This window comes from Pleurodeles waltl, chromosome 3_1 (assembly GCF_031143425.1).
Source record: "Pleurodeles waltl isolate 20211129_DDA chromosome 3_1, aPleWal1.hap1.20221129, whole genome shotgun sequence".
Lineage (NCBI taxonomy): Eukaryota > Metazoa > Chordata > Amphibia > Caudata > Salamandridae > Pleurodeles > Pleurodeles waltl.
In genome coordinates this window covers 1,641,592,909-1,641,614,807 of record NC_090440.1, presented here as the reverse complement: position 1 = coordinate 1,641,614,807, position 21,899 = coordinate 1,641,592,909, and the positions used below count along the sequence as shown (strand labels likewise).

The 21,899-nt window shown below is 44.0% G+C and overlaps 1 protein-coding gene across 2 annotated transcripts in view; it reads right to left on the bottom strand.

Annotated features, from left to right (window-relative positions):
• HAT1 (histone acetyltransferase 1) overlaps positions 1–19,529 on the bottom strand; it is a 290,158-nt gene extending 270,629 nt beyond the window's left edge. Inside the window, exons 1-2 of one of the 2 annotated variants that reach the window (XM_069225333.1) lie at positions 19,130–19,147; positions 13,676–13,741 (exon numbers count right to left, since the gene is read on the bottom strand). In XM_069225333.1, coding sequence (XP_069081434.1) covers positions 13,676–13,712 — 37 coding nt within the window. In that variant the 5' untranslated portion in view covers positions 13,713–13,741; positions 19,130–19,147. Of the gene's footprint in view, positions 1–13,675; positions 13,742–19,129; positions 19,148–19,413 lie in introns of those variants that run through there. The other variant, XM_069225332.1, reaches the window with a different exon arrangement.
• Positions 19,530–21,899: the final 2,370 nt, after the last annotated feature.

The following is a 21,899-nucleotide window of genomic DNA, read 5'->3' as shown; positions in this document are numbered from 1 at the left end:
ATTAACGGGGAGGGGCTGCATGTCCCACTCCCCAATCCTTATTAGGCCCTGGGGACCCCCCCCCCAATCCCCAGTTCACTTATTTCAGTAAAGGGAAGGGGGCCACACAGCCACCCTCACCGAGCATGTTAGGCCGTGGGGACCCCATCCCGCAGGGCCCCTCGTTTAAATTTAAAGGGGACGGTGTGCACCCCCACGTCTTGTTAGGCCTTGGGGACCCCAACACCCCCCCCAGGCCATATCTAAAAATAACAGGGAGGGGACTGCATGACCATCCTCCCTGAGCCTTTCTAGGCCCCAAGGACCTCATCCTGAGGGGCCTGCATTTTTTTAAAGGCAGGTGCTTGGTGCCCATTCAGGGCACCTACTAGATACTTGTTTGAGGCTGCAGGTGGGGAAGTTTCAGGTGGGAAGGAGCCCCATGGCCCCCCAGACCCGAGCCGGCTCCCTGCATGCAGCAATAGCTACCTCTGCTTCCGCCCACAGGCACCAGGTGGGACCAATATTTTGAACCGTTTCTCTGCCCGAATCAGTGCAAGCAGGGAAACAGACCAAAAGTCCGCTCCCAGCAGAAGGGAGCATTTTCAAAGCTCCTGTCCACTGAGAGTGGACTTGATGTTTGCTCCCACTTGGCAGGAAATTCAAACACACTCCTCCTGCCAAGCAAAAGCAGGTTTCCCAGCCAGTGCAGGTAGGGAATCCACTAAGTCCCAGGGGTGGGCTCCCCGGGACCATTAATGGTACAGTGAGGGGGAGGCTGCACGGCCTCCTCCCTTAAGGGAATCGGCCTCAAGGGTGGGTTGCTAGGGACTTTTAAAGGCTCGAGGAGGGGGGCCACGTGGGCCCTGTCTCATTTTGGTAAATCTCAACCTAGAGGTGGGCTCACCAGGGCCCGCTATGGGTCGGGGCGGGGGCATGCACCCCCCCTTCCCTATATATAAAGTAATTTTGGCGCTGGGCTCCCCAAGGCCTCTGGAGGCACAGTGATGGAGACCATGTAAGCCCCCTCCCCTTTATGAATACAGCCCTGGGGGTGGACTCCCAAGGAGCATAAGCATAATAAATGCGACCCAACCACCATTTTTGCTTTTTTTTTTTTGTTCCGTGAGTCCCAAAGGATAGCAACCGTTTTTGCCAATTCTTTTTTTTTTTGGTCCATGGGGATCCCTCTAGGTCTCCCCCATGCGGCTTAAGGGGTCTGGGTATCCCTACCCTGCCCCCTTCTAGTATGTTTTTTTTTTCTTCTAACTTCAATATAGGGAACTAAGTCCCGAGCCCTGTGATGGCTAGCAGCAAGATTTTTCTCATGTTGCTGGCAGCCAATCAGAGCACTCGCTGCTGTGGGAGTCTGACTCCCACATAGAGCGAGATGCATCAAGGAAAAAAGAGCCTCCTTGGCCAATCAGAACGCTCTATTTTTAAGTTGTTTCTTGGCTAATATGTAGGAGATCTCGAAGCAGAGTACAAACCATGGATACATGATCCAGGCGGATGGTCCACACGATGGTATTTGGTGTGATCAATGTAAAAACTCAGTGCACTCTTGGATGCCAAACAATGGAGTCACTCTTCCTTTTTTGAGGCATGAGGAGGAGCAAAGAACACCAGGAGTGTGATACCATGTCTGAAGTGAAAAAGTCTTACCACTTTTGCCAGAAAAGAAGATCGAGTCCTCAACACTACCTTATCTGGTTGAATAGTAACAACCAGAAACTCACACACATGCCAAGCTGATGTTAGGGCAATCAAAAAGACAGTTTTGAGGATCACGAGACATACTTGACAACTGGGCTTAGGGTCAAAGGGAGTACACATTAAAAAATATGAACTAAATTTGCATAACATTGTGATATCAAAAAGTAGTTTGGTAGCTATAAATGGTGCAAATCTTTTGGAAATCTCATCACAAGTGTTTTAAAAAATGCAGGCTAATCGCCTTTTACGTTGCCTACAGCAAGTCCTTGCTAAGCCAGTAACAAAACAAACAAAACTTCAAACTGCAGAGGGTCAATCAGGCAGGTGCCGCACCAAAGCCTAAATCTGTCCCAATGACTGGTGTACACTGATTTTGTAGATGGGTACCTCGTTGCCAAAATTACATTAATGACCTCTGGAGGAAGGTCAAATGAGGTAAACTGTCACTGCTCACTCTCCAAGCATGGAGATGCAGATTTCAAAGGCCCAGGTGCAGCACCCTACTTTGTTGCTTCAACAGAAGACCTTCCCAAAGCGGTACCTTGATCGGAGAACAGATACTCATGCCACGAATATCAAGATACCACACTCTCCAGGCCTAATCAGTGCCACTAGGATCACTTTGGCCCAATCGTTGTTCCTGATCTTATTCCGAACTCTGGCAGAAGCGGAAGCTGTGGGAAAGCATACATAAGTCCCAGGCTCCACTCGAAACAGAATCAAGTCTCAGAGAGAAAGTCTCCTTGAGTGCTCAAATGTGCGAAAGTGCTGGCACTGCACATTCGGAAGGTGGTGAAAAGACTACACCAGGGATCTTCCAATTGATCGAAGAATGCCTGCACCACTTACAAAAGTTTAACTGTCATTCGTGGTCTGCTAGGTGTCGGCAGCTGAAATCATCAGTCCTTTCATTTAGAGACCCAACTAGGTGGATCACTAAAAGAGAAATATCCATACATTCCAGCCACTTCCAGAGGTGTAGAGCCTCCTGGCACAGGACCAAAGACCCCACCCTGCCATGTTATTCTGCCTTACCACAAGGTGGTGGTGTTGTCGTCTGTGAGCACCTACACCAGCCTTCCTCAGATGGTGGGCAAGAAGGCCTTAATGTCAAGCAAATTGTCCGCAACTCCAACAAATTGATATAGAAGAATGCTTCGGCCAGAGACTAGAGGCCTCTGATTTCCACCTCTCCAGGTGGCCTCCTCAATCCAGAAGTGATGCATGGGTCAACACTGCTAAATCTGAGTGGGAGTAGTAGAGGGGTCTGCCACTGATTTACTCATGACCCAGCAGCCTCCATTGTAGATATTTTGCAGTCTCCACCGAAAGCTGGACACATTCTGACAGATCTTCCTGGTGCTGTGATCTCTGGAACTACAGATCCCATTGCAGAGCCTGAAAGTGCCCTCAGGCACCCGTCAATTGAAGGATGCAGGAGGTCAGCAATCTAAAGAGCCGCAGAGTCATCTGCACTGAGATACAGGAAAGAGGCTGAAAGATCAGGAACATAGACGAAATATCTTGGAGACTCTGCTCTGGGGGAAAAGGCATGAAATGCTACTGTATTCAGCATGGATCCAATGAAAGGGAGCGCATATGAAGGAGTCAGGTCTTACTTTGGCACGCTGATATTAAACCCCAACAATGTTAAGAGGATTTCCCTCGTCTGAAGGTAGTTAAAGACTGCCTGGGGCTAACCTCCCTTCAATATCCAGTTATCGAGGTAGGGAAACACTGATACCCAGACCTATGAAAGTGTGCTAGGGCCAGCACCATTATTTTCTGGAATATCCAAGGAAGCACTGCAAAGTAAAAATGCTCTTGGCCTACTGTGAACTCTAGGTAGGGCCTGTAGGACAGGGAAATGGAAGTGTCATGCATGCCCATCGCTACCAACCAGTCTCACGAGTTGAGGGCAGACAGGTCCTGGGCTAGTACGAGCATTTTGAATTTGTCCTTCCACTGGAAGGCATTGAGAGGGTGAAGATCTAAAATAGGAAAAAGGCCACAGTCCTCCTTCAGCACAAACAAGTAGCAAGAGTAATAAACTGTTCCTACTCATGAAGGCAGAATCCACGCTAAGGCCTCTTTAGACAAAATGGGCCTGCACTTCCTGCTGCAAGATGGTAATCTGCTCGTTAGTCAGCAGCCCAGATGTTGGTGGAACAAGCAGCGAGGGTAGAAAGGAATGAAAGATCGAGGCCCAGATTAACCATTAGGACCCATTTGCCGGACTTGATGGTTTGCCACCCTTAAAGGAAATGTCTTATCCTGCACCAACAGGGTGCGTGTGTGCAGCAAAACACATTAAAGAGGTGTTATGGCAGCAGCAGCTGGAGAAGACAGCTACACATTGTCCCTGATGCCTTTGGTGTGGTCTTTACGACCTGCCGCCTTAGCCACAAAAGGGCTGGGGGGTGGTCGGTTGTGAGTGTAGGGAGATGGCGGGGATTTGGGGTCGGTTGGGCTGGCTTGCGAGGTCGGTTGTGGTGGTATTGGAAACCCCTACTGTAGCCTTAAAGGGGCAAAATTATTGATGAAACTGTATGGAGGAACGTGCTGTGGCCCTACTTTCGTTAAAATGTTCCAGGGCTAAGTCATCTTTCTAACCAAAAAGGCGGGAGCCATTGAATGGCATGTTCATTAGGGGTGACGGACATCCTCGTAAAAGCCTGTGTACCTCATCAAGAGATGGAGCATAAGCACCACATTCATGCCAACAGCCCAACCTAAGCGGTTGGTGGTGTTCAAGGAACAGAGCATCACAAAGTTTCTGCATCGCAGCCATCATGGAAAGCTTGGATCAGGAATGCCCAGAGGTTGTCTGGAGCTCATGGCAAACCCTGGATCACTGTGTCCCATAGGACATGAGATTAGGGGTCTAGAAGACAGCAGATGTTTACAGAGCAAGGCTGTGGATAAGAAGATGGGTTTGCCAAAGATCTCTATTCATTTACACTCACAATCAGGTGGGGGAAGGCAACAGGTTAAACCTTACTGGTGGGCATCTTCCCCAAGCTCTCCGACATGGGATACTGTATAAAGAAGTTTATGCAAATGAAAATATGCCCAGTGGACACTAGCAATAGGATCCATACCCACAATCTACCTTACAGCTCCTTCTCAAAGTTAACATATCAATTTCCATAGATTAGGCCATAGATAGCTACAGAGAAGGTGTAAATATTTTTTTTAATCTTTGATATGACTTAGCTTTTCTAGATACCTAGATGCAAAAGTTTCAGCTGATAACAAGTTACTTGAGAGTAAACAAATGCAAACATAGGCCACAACTTTCCAAACGACAACAATCAAATGATGAGAGGAAAATTATTATTAAAAAATGAAGGTCTTCTACAGGAATTGAGAGCTATGCTGAATGAAAAGGTGGTGGTGGTGGTGGTTAGGAGGGTTAGTGTGATGTTGTGGTGGTAAGGTTGGTGAGGGTGGTAGTAGGATGGTGGTGGTAGTTAGGAAGGTGAAGAGGGTAGTGGTAGTTAGGATGGTGGTGACGGTTAGGGTAGTGGTGGTTGAGGAGGTGTTAGTTGGAGTGTGGTGGTGGTCAATAGGGTGCTGGAGGACACGTCAGGGTGATACTAGTGGATAGGGTAGTAGTAGTGGATAGGGTAGTAGTGGTGGGTAGGGTGGTGATTGTTATGGCAGGTGTAGTGGTAGTGTGATGGCAGTAGGTTGGTGGTACACATACTGTCCTGGTAGGGGGCACAGGAGAAGAAGTAACAGCACAGGGAAAAAAGGAAAAAAAAAAAAAGTACCACAATGCCGAAGTGAGCAGCAGATCACCACTAATCAAAAAGAAGCAATCAATATTTGGTCCATGCTCCACAGAATGGAGAAAAGAACAAGGGACAGTGAAACTGGCACATGCTGACGCATCAGGAGCCAGCAAATAAGGGGGACAAATAAGCCAACAAATGATAAGCAACAGGCAGGCTCCAAACGAGTTTCGAACAAATGCTCACAGTTAGGACCTTCAGGGAAACTGCCAAAGGTAGAATGCCCTGAAGGCGTCACGCTCCCAGCCCTAAGCAAGAAATTAACTTTTCATTAAACAACAAAACCAGGTACTGAAAATTAAAAAGTACCTCGCTTCTTGTTTGATTGGGCTTCCTGACTGAGCTTGCGAGAAGTCACTGAAACCTTCTCATTAGCAGTATTCAGCAGAGGTCATTTCCAAGTTTAGACTTCTCAAGTCGGAGTCACAGGGAAGGACCACAATATCAAAGCTTGAAGGGGCTATAACTTAACAGTGAAGACAGCTGTTAAAATTTGTGGGATAGAAGCAAAGGTGAGCCCTGTGTGTGCTATGCATGAATAGCAACCACCTTAGAAATTACACATCAGTGAGCAATGGGGTGCATGGTTAATGTGCTTTATATGCAGGGCAACAATCTGTAAGATGATGCAAATTGTTTCTTTTTTTCTGCTGGTGATGCACTCGTGGAAAGAGCGGCTGGAAAAAGAAGCTTCCGCTCCTTTTATGTACTTTATTTTAAACTGATGCACTATAGAAACAACCAGTGTGTCTTGACTTTGAGAAGCGTTATGAGAAAGAAATTGCACTTTATAATCCAGAGTAATACACTGATAACAAGTGTTCTGGGACCAACATCTGCAGACCTGCTGCAATGCAAGGGGTACATACAGTTTCCTAGATGCAAACATCATGCTATGCCTCTCCAGTACAGCTTAAAAGAGAAATCTCATTAAAAAGCAAACACTGGCAAAGATAATAGGCCTGGTGTTGTCACCCAGCCTTCTTGCTATTCTTGTGTTGTCAATGTTTTTGTTTTGGAAGCTGCCGGGTGTTCAATTCTAAAAAAATAAAAAATAAAAAAGTAAAGCTAAAATGTTGCTCAGTCTCAAAGAAGCACACATTACCTAGTAAACCCCTGGCACTGAAGGAAAATAGGAAAATATTGTGGGTGTGATCACTGACAGCAGCATTCAGTAACTCATAGTGAAGTCAGTCAATGGCTGAAGTGGGCTCACGCACTGCCCCTTGATGTATTCTTGAGTAGGTAGGAGAAAATTTGTGAATAACACCGCCACAAAAGAATGGATGAAGTGTGGTGCTTGAAAACTCCTATGCGTATGTCATACACATAATTTTAGTAAAATCGAAAGGCCTTGGCTAACTCAGACCCAACAAAGCCAATCATTCGGCCATTGACAGCCAGCCTCTTGCCTTTGAGAAAGAAAATAAGGCAGGAACATAGGCCAGAAAGCGAGAACGTAGGCAAGAAAGCAAGAGGAAAAAAAGGAAAGAAAAAAAGAAAGCAGGAAAGAACAGAAAAAAGAAAGAAAGCAATAAAGAAAAGAATGGGAAAAACAAGAAATGCAGGAAAGAAGGAAAAAGAATGTAAGAAGGAAAGAGGAAAGGAAGAAAGAAAATAAAAAGAAGGCAGGAGGAAAAAAGGCAGAAATGCAGACAGAAACAAAGAAACAGAAAGGAGGAAAGAAAAACAAAAAAAAGAAGGAAATAAACAAAAGTGTTAAAGTGCTGCAAATTAAACATTATAAAAGCTGTGTTTTTCCTGAACAAAGTTTATTAAACGACCATTGGGAATTTGAGTCCAAATTAAACATGTTGTGAAGAACTGCCTGCTTATGAATTTACATGTATAATACGGACTTTTGGTTTGTGTATTGCATGGATATTAATAAGAGAAAAACTTAATTCAGAACTGTTTCAAATGTATGAAAACTGCTATGCTGTGAAATAGGACACTTCAAAAGTAATTTACCATAGCACTGGCAGGAGACAGGAACTGATAACGTTAAAATGTGACCCGCGCTCTCATCTGGTAGATAGCATCATGCTATCACTTCAGGCTCTAAACACATTGGCAACACTCCATTATAAAGTCAAACCAAAACACTGGCACTGAAGGGAACTACCTTGTGTGCGGATGTGCTCATTGTGAATGAGCAAACTACGGTCACTTAAAATGAAGGTAACCAGTTGCTCAAGTAAGCTGACCCACTGCCTCATGCTGTACTGGGCAGAATCAAAAAGTGAAAGACACCATAACAGACCAATGGCTGAAGAAAGGTGGCTGAAATTCTGTTTATATAAGTATTTTATACATATAATCCTAGTAAAATCAACAGATCTTGGTTAACACCAGACCTAATAAGGGGCCTTGCTGGTGAGGAAATAAAAGTCAAGTCACAAACTTGTGTGCTAAAGCACTGCTGTTAAATTTGGAGCACCTCAGCATATTCTATATTTTTCTTTCAGTGAGGAAAAAAAACAAAGGTTAAAGAGATGTTATAGTTAGGTGAGACGGTCTGTTAAAGCATACTATTTTAAACTAACACCACCACACATTCACCAGTTATCTCAAGTAGGTATAACTCATGCTACCATCAAGTAGTGTTGTCATCAATGATGTCATTTCAGATGCTGAAGTCATGATATCAATGAGGTCATAGAACATATCATGAGTGATATAATATAAAGTAATTGGCATTGCATGGCAAGGGTATAGTTACGTGAGATAATTATATCTGATGAATTTAAGTGGTTTTGGTAATTTCAAACTATGTTTTAACCAACTTATTCACTTAACCTTTGTTTTTTAAATGAATTTCTGTTTTTAATGTAAAGCAAGATATCCATCGCCGTACGTGACGCGATGTTGGATGGAGTTTCTAGCCTGTGGCCAGGCCCTATGCCCAACGCCTGCAGGTGCCCATCACCAGCCCCCAGCGCACGGCCTTTAGCCGTGCAGGGAGATCGGCAGAAAGACTAACCTGTAGCTAGGTCCTGTGCCTAACCCGTTGACTATGAGCAGGCTCAAGTAAACGCTGTCATTTAAGTAAGGTAGACCTGCTGGCTTTGTCAAAGGGTCAGAACATCAAAATATAAAAAGTGGAGGGCCTATAGGCTTTATCAAGGAGTCAGCACATCAACATCTAATTAGAACATTGGAATGCTGGAAGCTCCATTGAAAACAATGGAGTGCTGCGGGCTTTTACTGGCCGGTAAAAGCCCGCAGCGCCAACATTCCAATGTTCGCTTTGTTCACAGCAACAGCTGTGAACAAACCCTCACGGAGCCCGAGGGGATTTTAATCCCCTCGGGCTCCGTGAAATTGTTTTTTTTTTTAATAGAACATTCTGCCCTGAGTGGCAGAATGTTCTAATAGCCTTAGAACCCGCCGTAGCGGGCTCTACCGGCTATTAAAGTCCCTCTCCCTTGTTAAATGCCCTCGCCGGCTACGGCGGGTTCTTAGGCTATAAAAGACAACCTATTGCTTTGACAAAATGTCACCAGTAACTATAATCAAATGTATGTTTTGTAAATTCACATATTGCAATGTTTAACATTTTAAGTGCTGGAGTCTAATTGTGCATCTCCCACCTCAGTGCATCTGACAGTGACTGGTGGACACTGGGGAGGGCTCTAAAGGACCCTCGGGTGCTCGCAATGGACTCATTTTACTTTCAATTAATCCGTTCCAGGAGGCATATCTCAGCCCTCCCGAGCACCAATTTAGACAGGGGAGGAATAATTTGAAAGGGGAGAATCTCCCATTTCTAGAGATCTCTCTCCCTTGCAGGGGGATCCTCCCATTGACCTTGGTTTGATCCGTTCCTGATGGGGGCACTAGGACCACCCACACAAGGGGGCAACATTTTAATTTGGACAAGTGGGGTATTGCTAGGTGGTAGGAATTTTGTGGATTCCTGCTGATTCCAGAAGTGTCCATCACAGAAACTTAACTAAAACACATGGTTTTAGGCAACATTTTGAGGGTTGCAGGGCATTGTGGGTAAGAAAGTCTTGTGGGATCCACGCAAGGCACACCGCCCTGGAATCCACTGGATGCCTATGTTTCAAAAATGTCTGTGGTTGATAGGTTTTCATGGGTGGTGGCTGAGCACATCCCCAAATACCACAGCTGCCCTTATCACGGATCTCTTGTGTAGTGCTTTAAGGAATTTTGTGTTGCAGTCTCTTGGCCTGCACACAAGTGGGGTACAGTTATCAGGGGATGTGTCGGAACTCTGGGTGGTATAAACTTTGTTGATCTATACAGATTCTGGTACTTTCCCACACAGATATACAAGTAAAATGTGTGTTTTTAGAGATAACCCCCCTGAGCACCAACGTAATGAAGAGTGAAATGAGCTGGAAAGCTCATTTCATTTTTATTTTCAGTGAAATTATGTCAAGGTGCCACGCGTGCCGCTTGTCATTTCACTGAAACAAAAGGAACAGCCTCGGGAGATGAGAAAGTGCCCCTCCCCAAAAAAAGAAAAAAAAAAAAGTTAAGGCTGGGCATCCTGGGTATGGGGTCGCCAGGCCCGAAATTGGCCAGGGGAGGATGGCCGTGCAGCCCCCTTCTCCCACCTCCCAAAGGAAATACATAAGGCCAGCTCCCATGGGGATGGGGTCCCCAGTGCTGAAATTGGCCGGGTGAGAGGGGCTGCACAGTGTACCCCCCACCCCGGTCGATTTCAGCCCCGGGAACCAAGTGAAATGACCACAGACACACATACACTTGAACCCTCAACATTCAGTGTTCGGGTCCGAGACCTCAACCACTAGGCCAAAAGTGACTCCTAAGCATTTGGTGTCCAGACTTAGCTATGGACATTGAACCCAAAGGTTTTGAGTGGAAAAAGACTTCAATGTTACATCTCTAGGAATGTTTAACAGTCAAAACACTGAAAAATAAACAGACACACTGCCTTGAGACAAAATGATTTAAACTTTCAGCCTGCTGACTGATAGTCCAAGAGCTTTACCATTAGGCCAGAAGTGACCATGACCTGCTGTCCATTAAAACATTCGAACCTAAGATTTTGCTAGACTGACTCTTTGTAGTCCTCGTATGGACGGACCATTGCAATTACAATCTCTCTCTTCCATTCCATTTTGGGATGGAAGTGAGAGAGTGCGACAACCACGGGGGAGCCTCAAGACCCTGTGGTCCTAGTCGGCTCCCCGCATCATGTGGGAGCCAGCGTTGCTCCAACAAATAGGCAGCAATGTTTTCATCTGTTTCCCTGCATGCGTATTTCTGGAAGCATGAGCTGTCTGATGATAGAAAGTGGAGCTATCTTTGCTTTTGCTTGGTGGATGCTGTGAGCTCATTAGTTCTTAGTCGTGGGGAGGTAACGGTCCCCGGGGCTGTGGGGGTGGGAGGGTGGACCGCCCACATGTAATCAGATCTGAGCCCCGGGGAGGTGGCCGTCCTCACACTCTGCAAAGGCGAAAATTAGACCCATGTAAGAGTAGATAGTAAGCTGTCAACGTTCCAGTGTAGGCTATAAACTAATCACAAATTTTGATAACCACTGCAAGAACACCCCAGGGTTGAGGGAGGAGCTGAATGAAAGTTGAAGCGCACTTGGAAGTGATTGAAGACATTCTGATGTGGCATAAAAGTATGTTTTTTATTTTTTTAAATGAAGGAAGGGGCATTGAAAAAATTACGAGGATAAAAATTATTTGGCCGAGTATGATGTAGCGATACAAATGCTGGATGAGAACTACTGTGACAGAAATTAAGTGGTGGAAACCATAAGTTCCCTGGCAGATGCTGGGGAGACGGTAGAAATGTTTAAGGGGTCAATTAAAGGATAAGCTGCAGCCTGTAGTGACAGTTAAAAAAGAGACCATCGGGGAGCAGATGGTAATAAAAACTGACTACTGCTAAGTACATGGCAAACTTATCAAAGAGGAAATTGGCACCATATGAAGCAATGGGGATTGCAAAGAGGATGAGTGGCAACACCAAAAAGGTTTAAAGAAGCACACAAGGCAGAATGAAAACGAGGGAACTGTGGAAGTGATGAGAGTGTTGGGTGCAAAGGAATAAAATCTGGTGGTAGGGTCAACAGCGACTTCTCACTGTTTTAGGTTGGGATTCAGGGGCACATTGCCGCAAACAACGAGTCTGCTGGAATTAATAGGCGTTTGGTAAAAAATGCCCGAATGCAAAGCTGGATACACCATAACAACAGGGAGAAGAATAAACATGGTGGAAGCATGAACTGAAAGCTAAACAAGTATTGGCATTGGCATTACATGGGAGATGAACATGGCCAGGATACCCTCTCGGGTGATAGTGTGCTTGACAAATATACGTAACATAACAAGTGAAAGCATACTGGAAGATGCACTTAACTTATTGACCAATTCAGCAGCGTGCTACTCATTAACAAGAAAGGACAGGATGGTTCAGTTTCCAGTCAAGAATTTACATGCAGGTGACAGACTTTATATGTCCCCATAAGACCATTGGCTTCCAGCTTAGTAATAGTAGGGTGGAATAGTGCTGACAGAAAGTTGCAGTTGCACTGTGGAAGGTGGGGAAAGATGGTGTTGCCTAAGTTGGTGTGAGCATCGTACTATGTTGCACACATGTTCGGACAAAGTCCAATTTGTAATACTACAAGGAAGAAATGTATGAACCAAATTGACTAGAGGGTGATGTTGCATGAAGGATGACATGCAAGTGAGGATGAGAGGCAGTCTGTTGAAGAATAAAATTGGAGGGAAAAGTGAGTGGTGGTTTGGAATAGGAGAGTGGGTGCAAGTGAGGACAAACTGAATGGAAAAGGGAATGCTTAAGTATATGCAGCTTGTGTACGCAGAGAGCGAGAAGCAATGGAGATGAGTGACTAACTGGTGAACAACATCTGAGTTTTCAAGCATCACAGGTAAAATGAAAGCGTGAAAGGACAAGCTTTGACCAGTCACATTTTAGTGACAGTTCAATAGATACCGAGATGAGACAAAGTTATTCTGGGCTTTCTGGTGTCATAAAGGAAGAGGGAACTTAACTGATCATACCGCTCACTACATCACAATAAGCCATCAAGAGCATCACATACATAAAGGCTTCTAAATTTGCACTCATGCATTGCCACTCCCTACAGTGCCACACTAAGGCAACCTAAGGTTAATCTACACCCTATTAGTTACATGCCAAGACAATGGACAGGTAAATGTTCTCTATTACACATGGAAATGACCTCTGAGACTGGCAATGCGGGGCGCAAGAGATGTTTACTAATCCACTAGCTTCTGTACAATAAAGTGCATTCAGTCTCATCCGCCAATGCTCCCATTACCTTTTGGCCTTGAGGGATAGGTGGAACTCCACAAACTGGCGGGGATATCTTCCTGGGATGAACTTCCCCCCGCTCTCCTGACCTAAACTATTTTGGTGACATTTTTGTTACTTCCTTCATCCATAGCCAGACTAGGTCTCAATGACCTCTAGCAGCCTCTATTCAAATTACTTGAATAGTAATGTGTATCCCATTCAAACACTGTTTAGCTATAGATTGCCAATATGCACATCAGTTCAGATTGAGCTAAATCCTGCTATGAAGTCTGTGTATCAGTCTATAGTGCTCAAACCTTGCCTTCTGGGAAGATCAAGCTCTTCAGATGAATACATAACCAACCCAGATCTAAAATTTTACCAAGAACTGACCATGCACTGGTTCAGTGGAAAAATGCTAGTAGTCACTATCCCCCAATATCATACAATGCAGTCAAATTAAGTCTCGGGTCTCATGCAGCCTTGTCTGAGACTATTGTGGATAAGTTCAATAGAGTGGTCATGCAAGTCCTTGTTCACACAGTACGTTTTTGTACATTCATAGTTATTTATAGCTTGCAAAGTTTAGTGTGCACAGTCTTTGTATACTAATTTATTAATTCCTGAAGTGGTAAGCAGACATGAAAATATGTACTGAAAATGGAGCAATCCACAAGGAATTAAAACTTGGCCTAACCGCTGAAGAGCTTTTTATAAAGATGTATGGGTCTTAAAAAGCCTTAATGGGGCCAAACGGGTTGAGTAATTTGAGAAATGTAGAGAAAGAGTAATATGATATTTATTCTAAACACAAAGACCTGCTATTCAAGAGACACTGTAAAAATATTACTCATCCCTAGTAACAATGCATTATATGTTGCCAAACTTACCACGATACCGGCTAGGAAGTGCATATAGACGCAACATGGCTTCTTTAGGACAATGACGTTGCAGGCCTTATTAATGGATGGAGAAGTGAAACATGGTCAAATAAACATCACAGTAAAGGCAGTTGGTTAAAACAATTAATGGGTCCTGAAACTTTCATCTTAACCAAGTATTGAAGAAATAGTGTCATCAGAAAAATACCAATTAAGACTCGTAAAGAAGGATGTCTTATTACACAGATGATTTTAAAATAGTGGTAAAGGAAAACAAACAAATACATAAAATGAATAATGTTTTCAGCCAAGCGCCATTAACTATGTATTTCCACATTGTAGATGTAACGGACTCAGATAGCGTTTACAATTACATTTTTTGAGGGCTTCGATTTCTCCTTGGGGCCAAACAAGGATTTAGAACATAAAGTCAAGGTGGAAGTTGGGGGGGGGGGGTTCTATAATATACCAAACAGATATATAGGTATAAGACTGCTGCACACAAAAAAATATGTAATCTTAGCTACTTGAAATAATGAAAAACCAAACACTGACCCTGTCTCAGGCACTTCATTATGCTGCAGGAACACCCATGATTCTTCACAAAGTAATTGCAGTTTATGATCTCTCGCTACAGAGTTCATGTGCAATATCAAACATGCCTCCATCATGGACAACATGAGACTAGCCAGCAACTTCATTCTCACTACAAAAGTTGTGCAGATGCAGCAGTATCAACAAAACAAGATGCATCAGCCAGGCCTAATTGAGCATTGATTATCTAGCAACAACATACACTACTCTTTGCCAAATCATAACGAATCACCTACAAGAGTTAACAATGGTTCTAAACTGTGTCATCATATGCATTTAAAATTAGCAGTGTAAATCTTTTACTGTAAAAATTAACACTAGGGATAGCACAGCATAGTCCGTATACACCTGAAATTATAATTAAATAAACTATACAAGCAGCTTTGATAGTCAAGGAATTAATGTACATCACACCTGGCCAAGGCATAACCATGTTTCCAACCCTTCACTGTGGGATACAAAGAAACAAACTGCGAAATGCCTTCAGTAAACAGTACAGAAAGGTAGGTATAAATAGATCATGCATTGCACAAATCTACCTAGGCACATACTGAAGTTAAAATTAAAGTTTGGCATGCTGCATGTTATTTATAAACAAGAATAGGGAAGCTGTGTTAAACGTAAACTCAATCGCCAAATTCAGGAAGATTTCTAAAGTGTTTAATCAAAGCTTTAAGGAAAAGCAACTTTATTCAGGTTTTCATGAAAAGCAAATTTATCAACTGAGACTTTGCTTTCCTTTCTGAACATTGTGAAACGAAACAATGTAACAAAGGTAGCACTTGACTCTAGTGCAGGGTGACATTTTGACTTCGGTATACGCAGCCTGCAAATTATTCACTCCAAGAACCATCCCTATACGAAAGTACCCGAAGCCGTGATGGTGTATACAATAAATTATATTATAACCTGTATAGATGGCCTCAGCAAGAACTTCTTTGAGACCGACGCTATCTACAAACCTATGTTTTGTATTGAATCTGGGAACTCTTAATTGTTCAGTAATCAACTAGTAATACACAAACTATCGGAAAATTTGTTAAAGAAAGAAAAAAAAAATGTCACATTTAAATAATAGCTGTAAAGCAGCTTCTTTAGTGACACGCATATATGTCTAAATAAAAGACATCTACACCAATACATAATTGTATATGGTCTCTAAATCAGACGCAGGAGGTAGTCTATGTTTCATTCCGTTTCATAAAATCATCTGGGTGCTATATAATGTATTTGCAAGCTAAACTTTCACAATACACTACTTTCAAAGGATCCAATGCTATCCTTTTGTGGAATTGAACACTGCCAGCCATGTAGACATCGTGAGGCGATAACTAGCCTCTATCAAAGCCATTCAGGACAAGCGTTCACAAAACTGTAAAACCAATCAAAAGCAGACTTGCACTTCATACCTTTGCGCTATTAGCAAATGTCATCACGTTGCTCTCTTCAAATTAACACCTGCTCGGTCCCATGTCTAATATGCACTGATAATGTTGCTTGTGCCATAGGTGAAACAAATTAACTGAAAGGGCATTGGGGTGTGGTGGTGGTGTTTCTGCCAAAGAGCACCAGTTGAACTAAAGGAGTCAACATAAGCGATATGGTTCTGCCCAAATGTAGTCCCCTTCTCTAACGGTGGAACAGGGATTCAAGCTGCGCCTCATTAACAAGTCCAAAGTGTGTCTGGAGGAGTTTGCGCTTAGAGGAGACTGGCTGGATTATTTCCCCTGTTGCGCAGAATCAAGGCTGAATTACTAATGGTTTCTGGTCTGCGTTCGTAATTAAAGGAGAAAGAAACACAGAATGCACCTTGTGTATTCACCATGGTTTAAAATTGAAATCAAGCTTCTCATCTGTGACGTATTAATACTTTGTATGAAGACCAGATGAGTGGCACAGGACTAATCAGAGGGTAGTGGCAGCAGGGCACAATTATGGCAGCAGTGACTGGAGTCAGTGTGTCCCTTGCAGCTATGGTCCAGACTTCACGGTGGTCAGCCATCAAGTTTTCTGCAGGTTTGCTTTGTAGTGGACTGTTCCACTGCCCTCAATGAGTTGATTTGGTGTGGGACCTTTGCTGTTCTCAGGCCAAATAAAAGGCTCATGAGTGGCTAGACAGGGTGTTCCACTCTCAGGTTTTCAACCCTCTATTTGCTGCAAAAGTGATGCCCAGTAACAGCAAAATTTTGTTTTGGTACAAGAAATGAAGGGAGGAGCTACAGCGTAGGAGGGGTCCGGCACAATGCACCTTCTTAGATGTGAATGCCTTTAGGAAAGTGAATACTGAATGTGGACAACTGCAGTTGGCGGCCCTGAAATGTCAAAATAAAAATCTAGTTCTGGGGATTTCCTGCAAAGTGTCTTTGGTGTTTATTTCATTAAGCCAGCAAAAATATTGTCTGATTAGGAGGCTCAGAAGCACAGTGACTCATCCTCAAACCTACTCAGCAGACCCCCACAACCCCTACCTTAAGAAGCTCCACTGGCTCCCTCCCCATTCATAAGAGATGTCAATTTAAGAGGCTGAGCCACACCTACAAGGCCCATCACAATCAAGGACTAGCATACAACAACCACCACCTTAACTTCCACCAAACCTCCAAACACCTGCACTCCGATTTCCTCTCCCTCGCACATTTCCTGCATCCGTTGAAGCAACAGCGAAATCCTGGAACAACCTCCCCTTTCCCCTTTGGACCTCATCCTCTCTTCTGGAATTCAGGAAAAGACTCAAAACCTGGCTGTTCCACTGAACCCCTTAGCAGCTGTGTTCTCGGCACCGGGATACCTTTGCAGGTGATCAGCTGTGCTCTATAACTCATGTTGGATTCATTGAGAGCATGAGTCACCCAAGATCACATTGTTTCAGAATACCTGAAACAGCAATTATGCCCTCCATTTTCCAGACTATAACTTTACCATCATATTACATTTTCATGAATAGACTATATGACTGGGAACTGCCAAAACCCACCCCCAACATAAGTCAGTCCTGATTTTTCATCTTTTTTTACCTATACCCACTAGAAACGTTTAGGCTGATAAATGTGGCATTCTTGGCACAAAATTAGGGTAGAAGAATAAGTTCAAAAATGCTTGCCAAAGTGCACTTGACTTGGCTAAAAAGGAATGCTGAATTTACAAACCATGTCTCCGGGACATCTAGTGAATTGTCCATCTTGCTAGGGGTCATGTTCAGATTTATTTATAGCGCTTGCTAACTGTACTGAGTCTGCTTTTAACCTCCACCTTTTATGTAATGTGAAAAAGTGACAACTAAATAGCGAGACCTTTATTTTGGGTCCTGGTGCGTAAGTTGATATATAGCAGCACTGTTATAGATTCCATTGTTTCTGATTGGTGTTTCAAAACCTCTCTTTCTTCCTCCTACCAATGTATCAGACACCCAACCTATGAATGACATTGGTGCCCTCCCCTTCTTGTATATTTTGCTATCTGTGCTTTGTATCCTTTGTAAAAGAACTTCTATGTCACTCACCCACTCTAGCAGATACCCTTTGTATTGCGCCCCTATTCCTGTTGAAAACCAGATTCCTTATATTTGGACCTCACTAGCTTAAACGGCGAGTTGGTGGGGCGAGTCTGTTAAAAACCACTTGTACAGCTCTGATAAAACTCTTGTAATTTTAATCCCTCACTGAAATGGAAACAATTAGTGACCATCAGAGTAATAATACCAGTTTCGGAGAGACGTGGGCTTAGCTTTTCTACCCCGCTGCACTATCGTAACAGAGCTCTAACATACATGTACATATTTTATGAGGGCTATCATTTTAGCAATGCTAATTGTATCGCTACTAGATAAATAGGTTCTTGCAAAGTTGCTTCAATGAGAATTAATGGTCAATTGATGTTGGTTCTTGTTAATTTACATTTTATGGAAATTAAGAGTCTGGTGAGTTACTTTTTCGCCATGGGGCCCTGCAAATCCTCGGGCTAATCGACACTGGACCTAAATGTCAAAATCTCCGATGAGCGGCAAGTAACAGCTTTTAAAAAAAATAAAAAAAATAATAATAATCACGAAATTATAAGAATGGGATGCTTTAATTCCAACCACTAGTAATTACTCTGATTGCATTCCGATGCATCATTTTTGGCTCAGTAAGCGACTACCAACAGTGATACACTATATACAAGTCAGCCCAAGTCCTCTTCCAACTCTCTCAGTCCAGTGATCCATCCGTTAAACCTTATATTCTGGAGATGATGGCTCTACAGACAAGTCAGCTGGAACGGAACCTGAATCTGAGAAGAAATGAATTCAGGTGAATGGTCTGGGTGCGGGGAGATTGATTGGTCACCACGATAGAGTGGCAATTGCCTGGGATATCCAGACTGTGCTGAGTGGCAAGTGCCTCCCTAAGAATAGCTGGGTAGGTGAAGGGGACGCTTGAGGTGAGGGGCAGTGAAAACGAAACCGTGGGTGATGGTACGTAAACAAGTCACACGTGATTCGCAAGTGCGGTGGAGCATGGTGAATGAAGAGGTACCCATTGAGGCAGTACGGATTGCAAGATGGACAGGAGCATGGCGAATGGGAAGGTACCCATTTAGACAGTACGGACTGCACCCTAGACCAGTGACTCTACGGTAACCTAGCCGAGTGACACAGAGGGCACAGATGAGAATAGCTGTTGATAGGGAAGACGCCGCAAGTTAAGTGGCGGAGAACACATGAGATTGGCAGCGGAGGTTTCTGGGACCAGTTGTAGAGGGGCTCTCAAGTGCTCGATGGGCTGAGGGTGAAGCCACGGCCAGGAACCGCCGCTCCGTCACTTTTCGTCCTGCCCTGTCGCTGTGCCTGTCCTAGCCATGGAGACGAGTGGCGCAGTGCTAAGTACACACCGCAGCTGGAGAAGAAGCGGCTGCAGCGGGAGATATTTAGATTCTACTCGCGGATCGGTAGGTCCAGTGGAGTCAACGTGGGGAGTGGAGGGAGGCTGGAGGGGAGCTGTTTTCCCGCGCAGCCGTGCTGTCAGATGGCGGGAGCTCTGCAGCGCCCTCTCGTTCCACGCCCTACAGTCAAGCGCCTGCAGTTGCAAATACCGGTGTCAGAAAGCGACCGGTCTTTTAAAGGATCAGGCTCGCCGCTAGAACGGCACCTTCTGTTTCCAACAACAGGAACTTACCCGCCATTTGAGCTCCTTGGCAGCCACTAACCCAGAACCAGGCAGAGCGAATCAGCCGCGCGCGCTCCGCTTCCGAACGCCGCCTGACGTACTTCCGGCGGTGCAAAAGCAAAAACAAACGCCTACGCTCCCGAAAATGAAAGTTCATGAAATAGTAGGTAGTGCCAATCCTGGCGTTCGTGGTAGCTATACGATTTGCAACATATTTGGCATGCCTCCTCCGTTTATTCACACATCTTTAGGGCTTTTGCGTTTTTGCCTTTGACACTGTACATTTGCATCTTTGTGGCTCTAAACAAAGGTTGATTTTATCCACTGCACTTAGCTTAAGGGGAAATTAAGGAGATAACGGCAGAAAAGGCATGCATGTCAACAAAGGAGTTAACTTCCGACTGTCTAAGAGGGGCTGTGATGTAAAATGCGACCATTGAACTCCATAACATTATCGAAAACGACAGTAACATGGTAGAATTACCACCCACCACTGAAGTACTGACACATCTAACAAATCCACTGCAAACCAACCGCATATTCAAAGCACAGAGTTTCTGAGCCAATTAAACGTTAGTCGGAAAACGACCAGATAATGGACGGAATGCTGAACAACTCAAACATACGCTTCACAGATTTGGGTTAAATCTATGTTTTGTTCACCATTCCAGTTTAGAACCAACCACCGCAAGCAGTCCTGTATAGTCGATCCCAGTGGTTGTTCAATCAAAGTCGAAGACCAAGATGTGGATAAAAGTAGGAATTTATTCACAGCATGTATGGGTATTGCCAATCTCCGGCCAATGACCCTATGTATTGCAAACAGTCCAATATACAGCAAACAGCCGACACGTGTTTCGTCTCCTAGACTTTGTCAAGGCTGTGGAATAGATAGACAGTGTGTATATATTTTGAAGTGACAGTATAATGATTTTATAGACGATGCAACAACAAAATCCATAATAAAGCATAAAAATGAAAAATTATAAGGGATGCTGAAAAATGTATATACAAAACACCCAAGTGTACAGCATCCATTTTATGACATCCTCATTCCTCACCCCTCATCCCTACTTCTCAACCCTGCTTCTCATCCATCATCCCTACTTCTCATCCATCATACATCATCCCTACTTCTCATCCATCATCCCTGCTTCTCTTCCATCATCCCTACTTCTCATCCATTATCCCTACTTCTCATCCATCATATATCATCCCTACTTCTCATCCATCATCCCTACTTCTCATCCCTGCGTCTCATCCCTGCTTCTCATCCATCATCCCTACTTCTCATCCATCATTCCTGCTTCTCTTCCATCATCCCTACTTCTCATCCATCATCCCTGCTTCTCTTCCATCATCCCTACTTCTCATCCATTATCCCTACTTCTCATCCATCATATATCATCCCTACTTCTCATCCATCATCCCTACTTCTCATCCATCTTCCCTACTTCTCAACCCTACGTCTCATCCCTGCTTCTCATCCATCATCCCTACTTCTCATCCATCATCCCTGCTTCTCATCCATCATCCCTACTTCTCATCCATCATATATCATCCCTACTTCTCATCCATCATCCATCACCCCTACTTCTCATCCATCATCCCTGCTTCTCATGCATCATCCCTGCTTCTCATCCATCATACATCATCCCTACTTCTCACTTCTCATCCATCATCCCTACTTCTCATCCATCATGCATCATCCCTACTTCTCATCCATCATCCCTGCTTCTCATCCATCATCCCTACTTCTCATCCATCATCCCTGCTTCTCTTCCATCATCCCTACTCCTCATCCCTGCTTCTCATCCCTACTTCTCTTCCATCATCCCTACTTCTCTTACATCATCCCTACTTCTAATCCCTCATCCCTGCTTCTCATCCCTACTTCTCATCCATCTTCCATCATTCCTACTTCTCATGCCTCAGCTATCATCCCTACTCCTCATCCATCATCCCTACTCCTCATTACTCATCCCTCAGTCATGCCAACACATTTTCAGTTTTGTGAAACACACCTTCACACTGATTGGTTGGGAACAGCCAATCAGAGTTATGAGAGAGAGCTGCATTCTATTTCAATGAAAAACAGCCTCCTCATTGCACATGGTGGGTGAAGAGGGAGGAGAGGAAATGCAACTGTGTGTTTGTTTCCAGTGAATTCAAGGCTGCACAATATTTCATTTTATTTAACTCAGTGTTTTTCTGTTTGCACAGGCCTCTGCAGAAAGCTCTGCTGGTTTGGGAAATACAAGGAGCGCACAGCCTGGGACATAAATCAGCTCTTGGAGAAAGGGTTATACAGGTCATCTACAGTTCAACCAAAAACCTTTCTGGTTTCAGTTTCATATGTAGAAAGAAAATGTTTAAAATCAACTCTGGTGACAGTGCAATCCAATTCATCCAAACCTTTTCTGGTTTCATTTCTATTTGTAACAAATAAAATGTTTAACTCTGAGCCTGCTTTTTATTTGTAACAAATAACATGT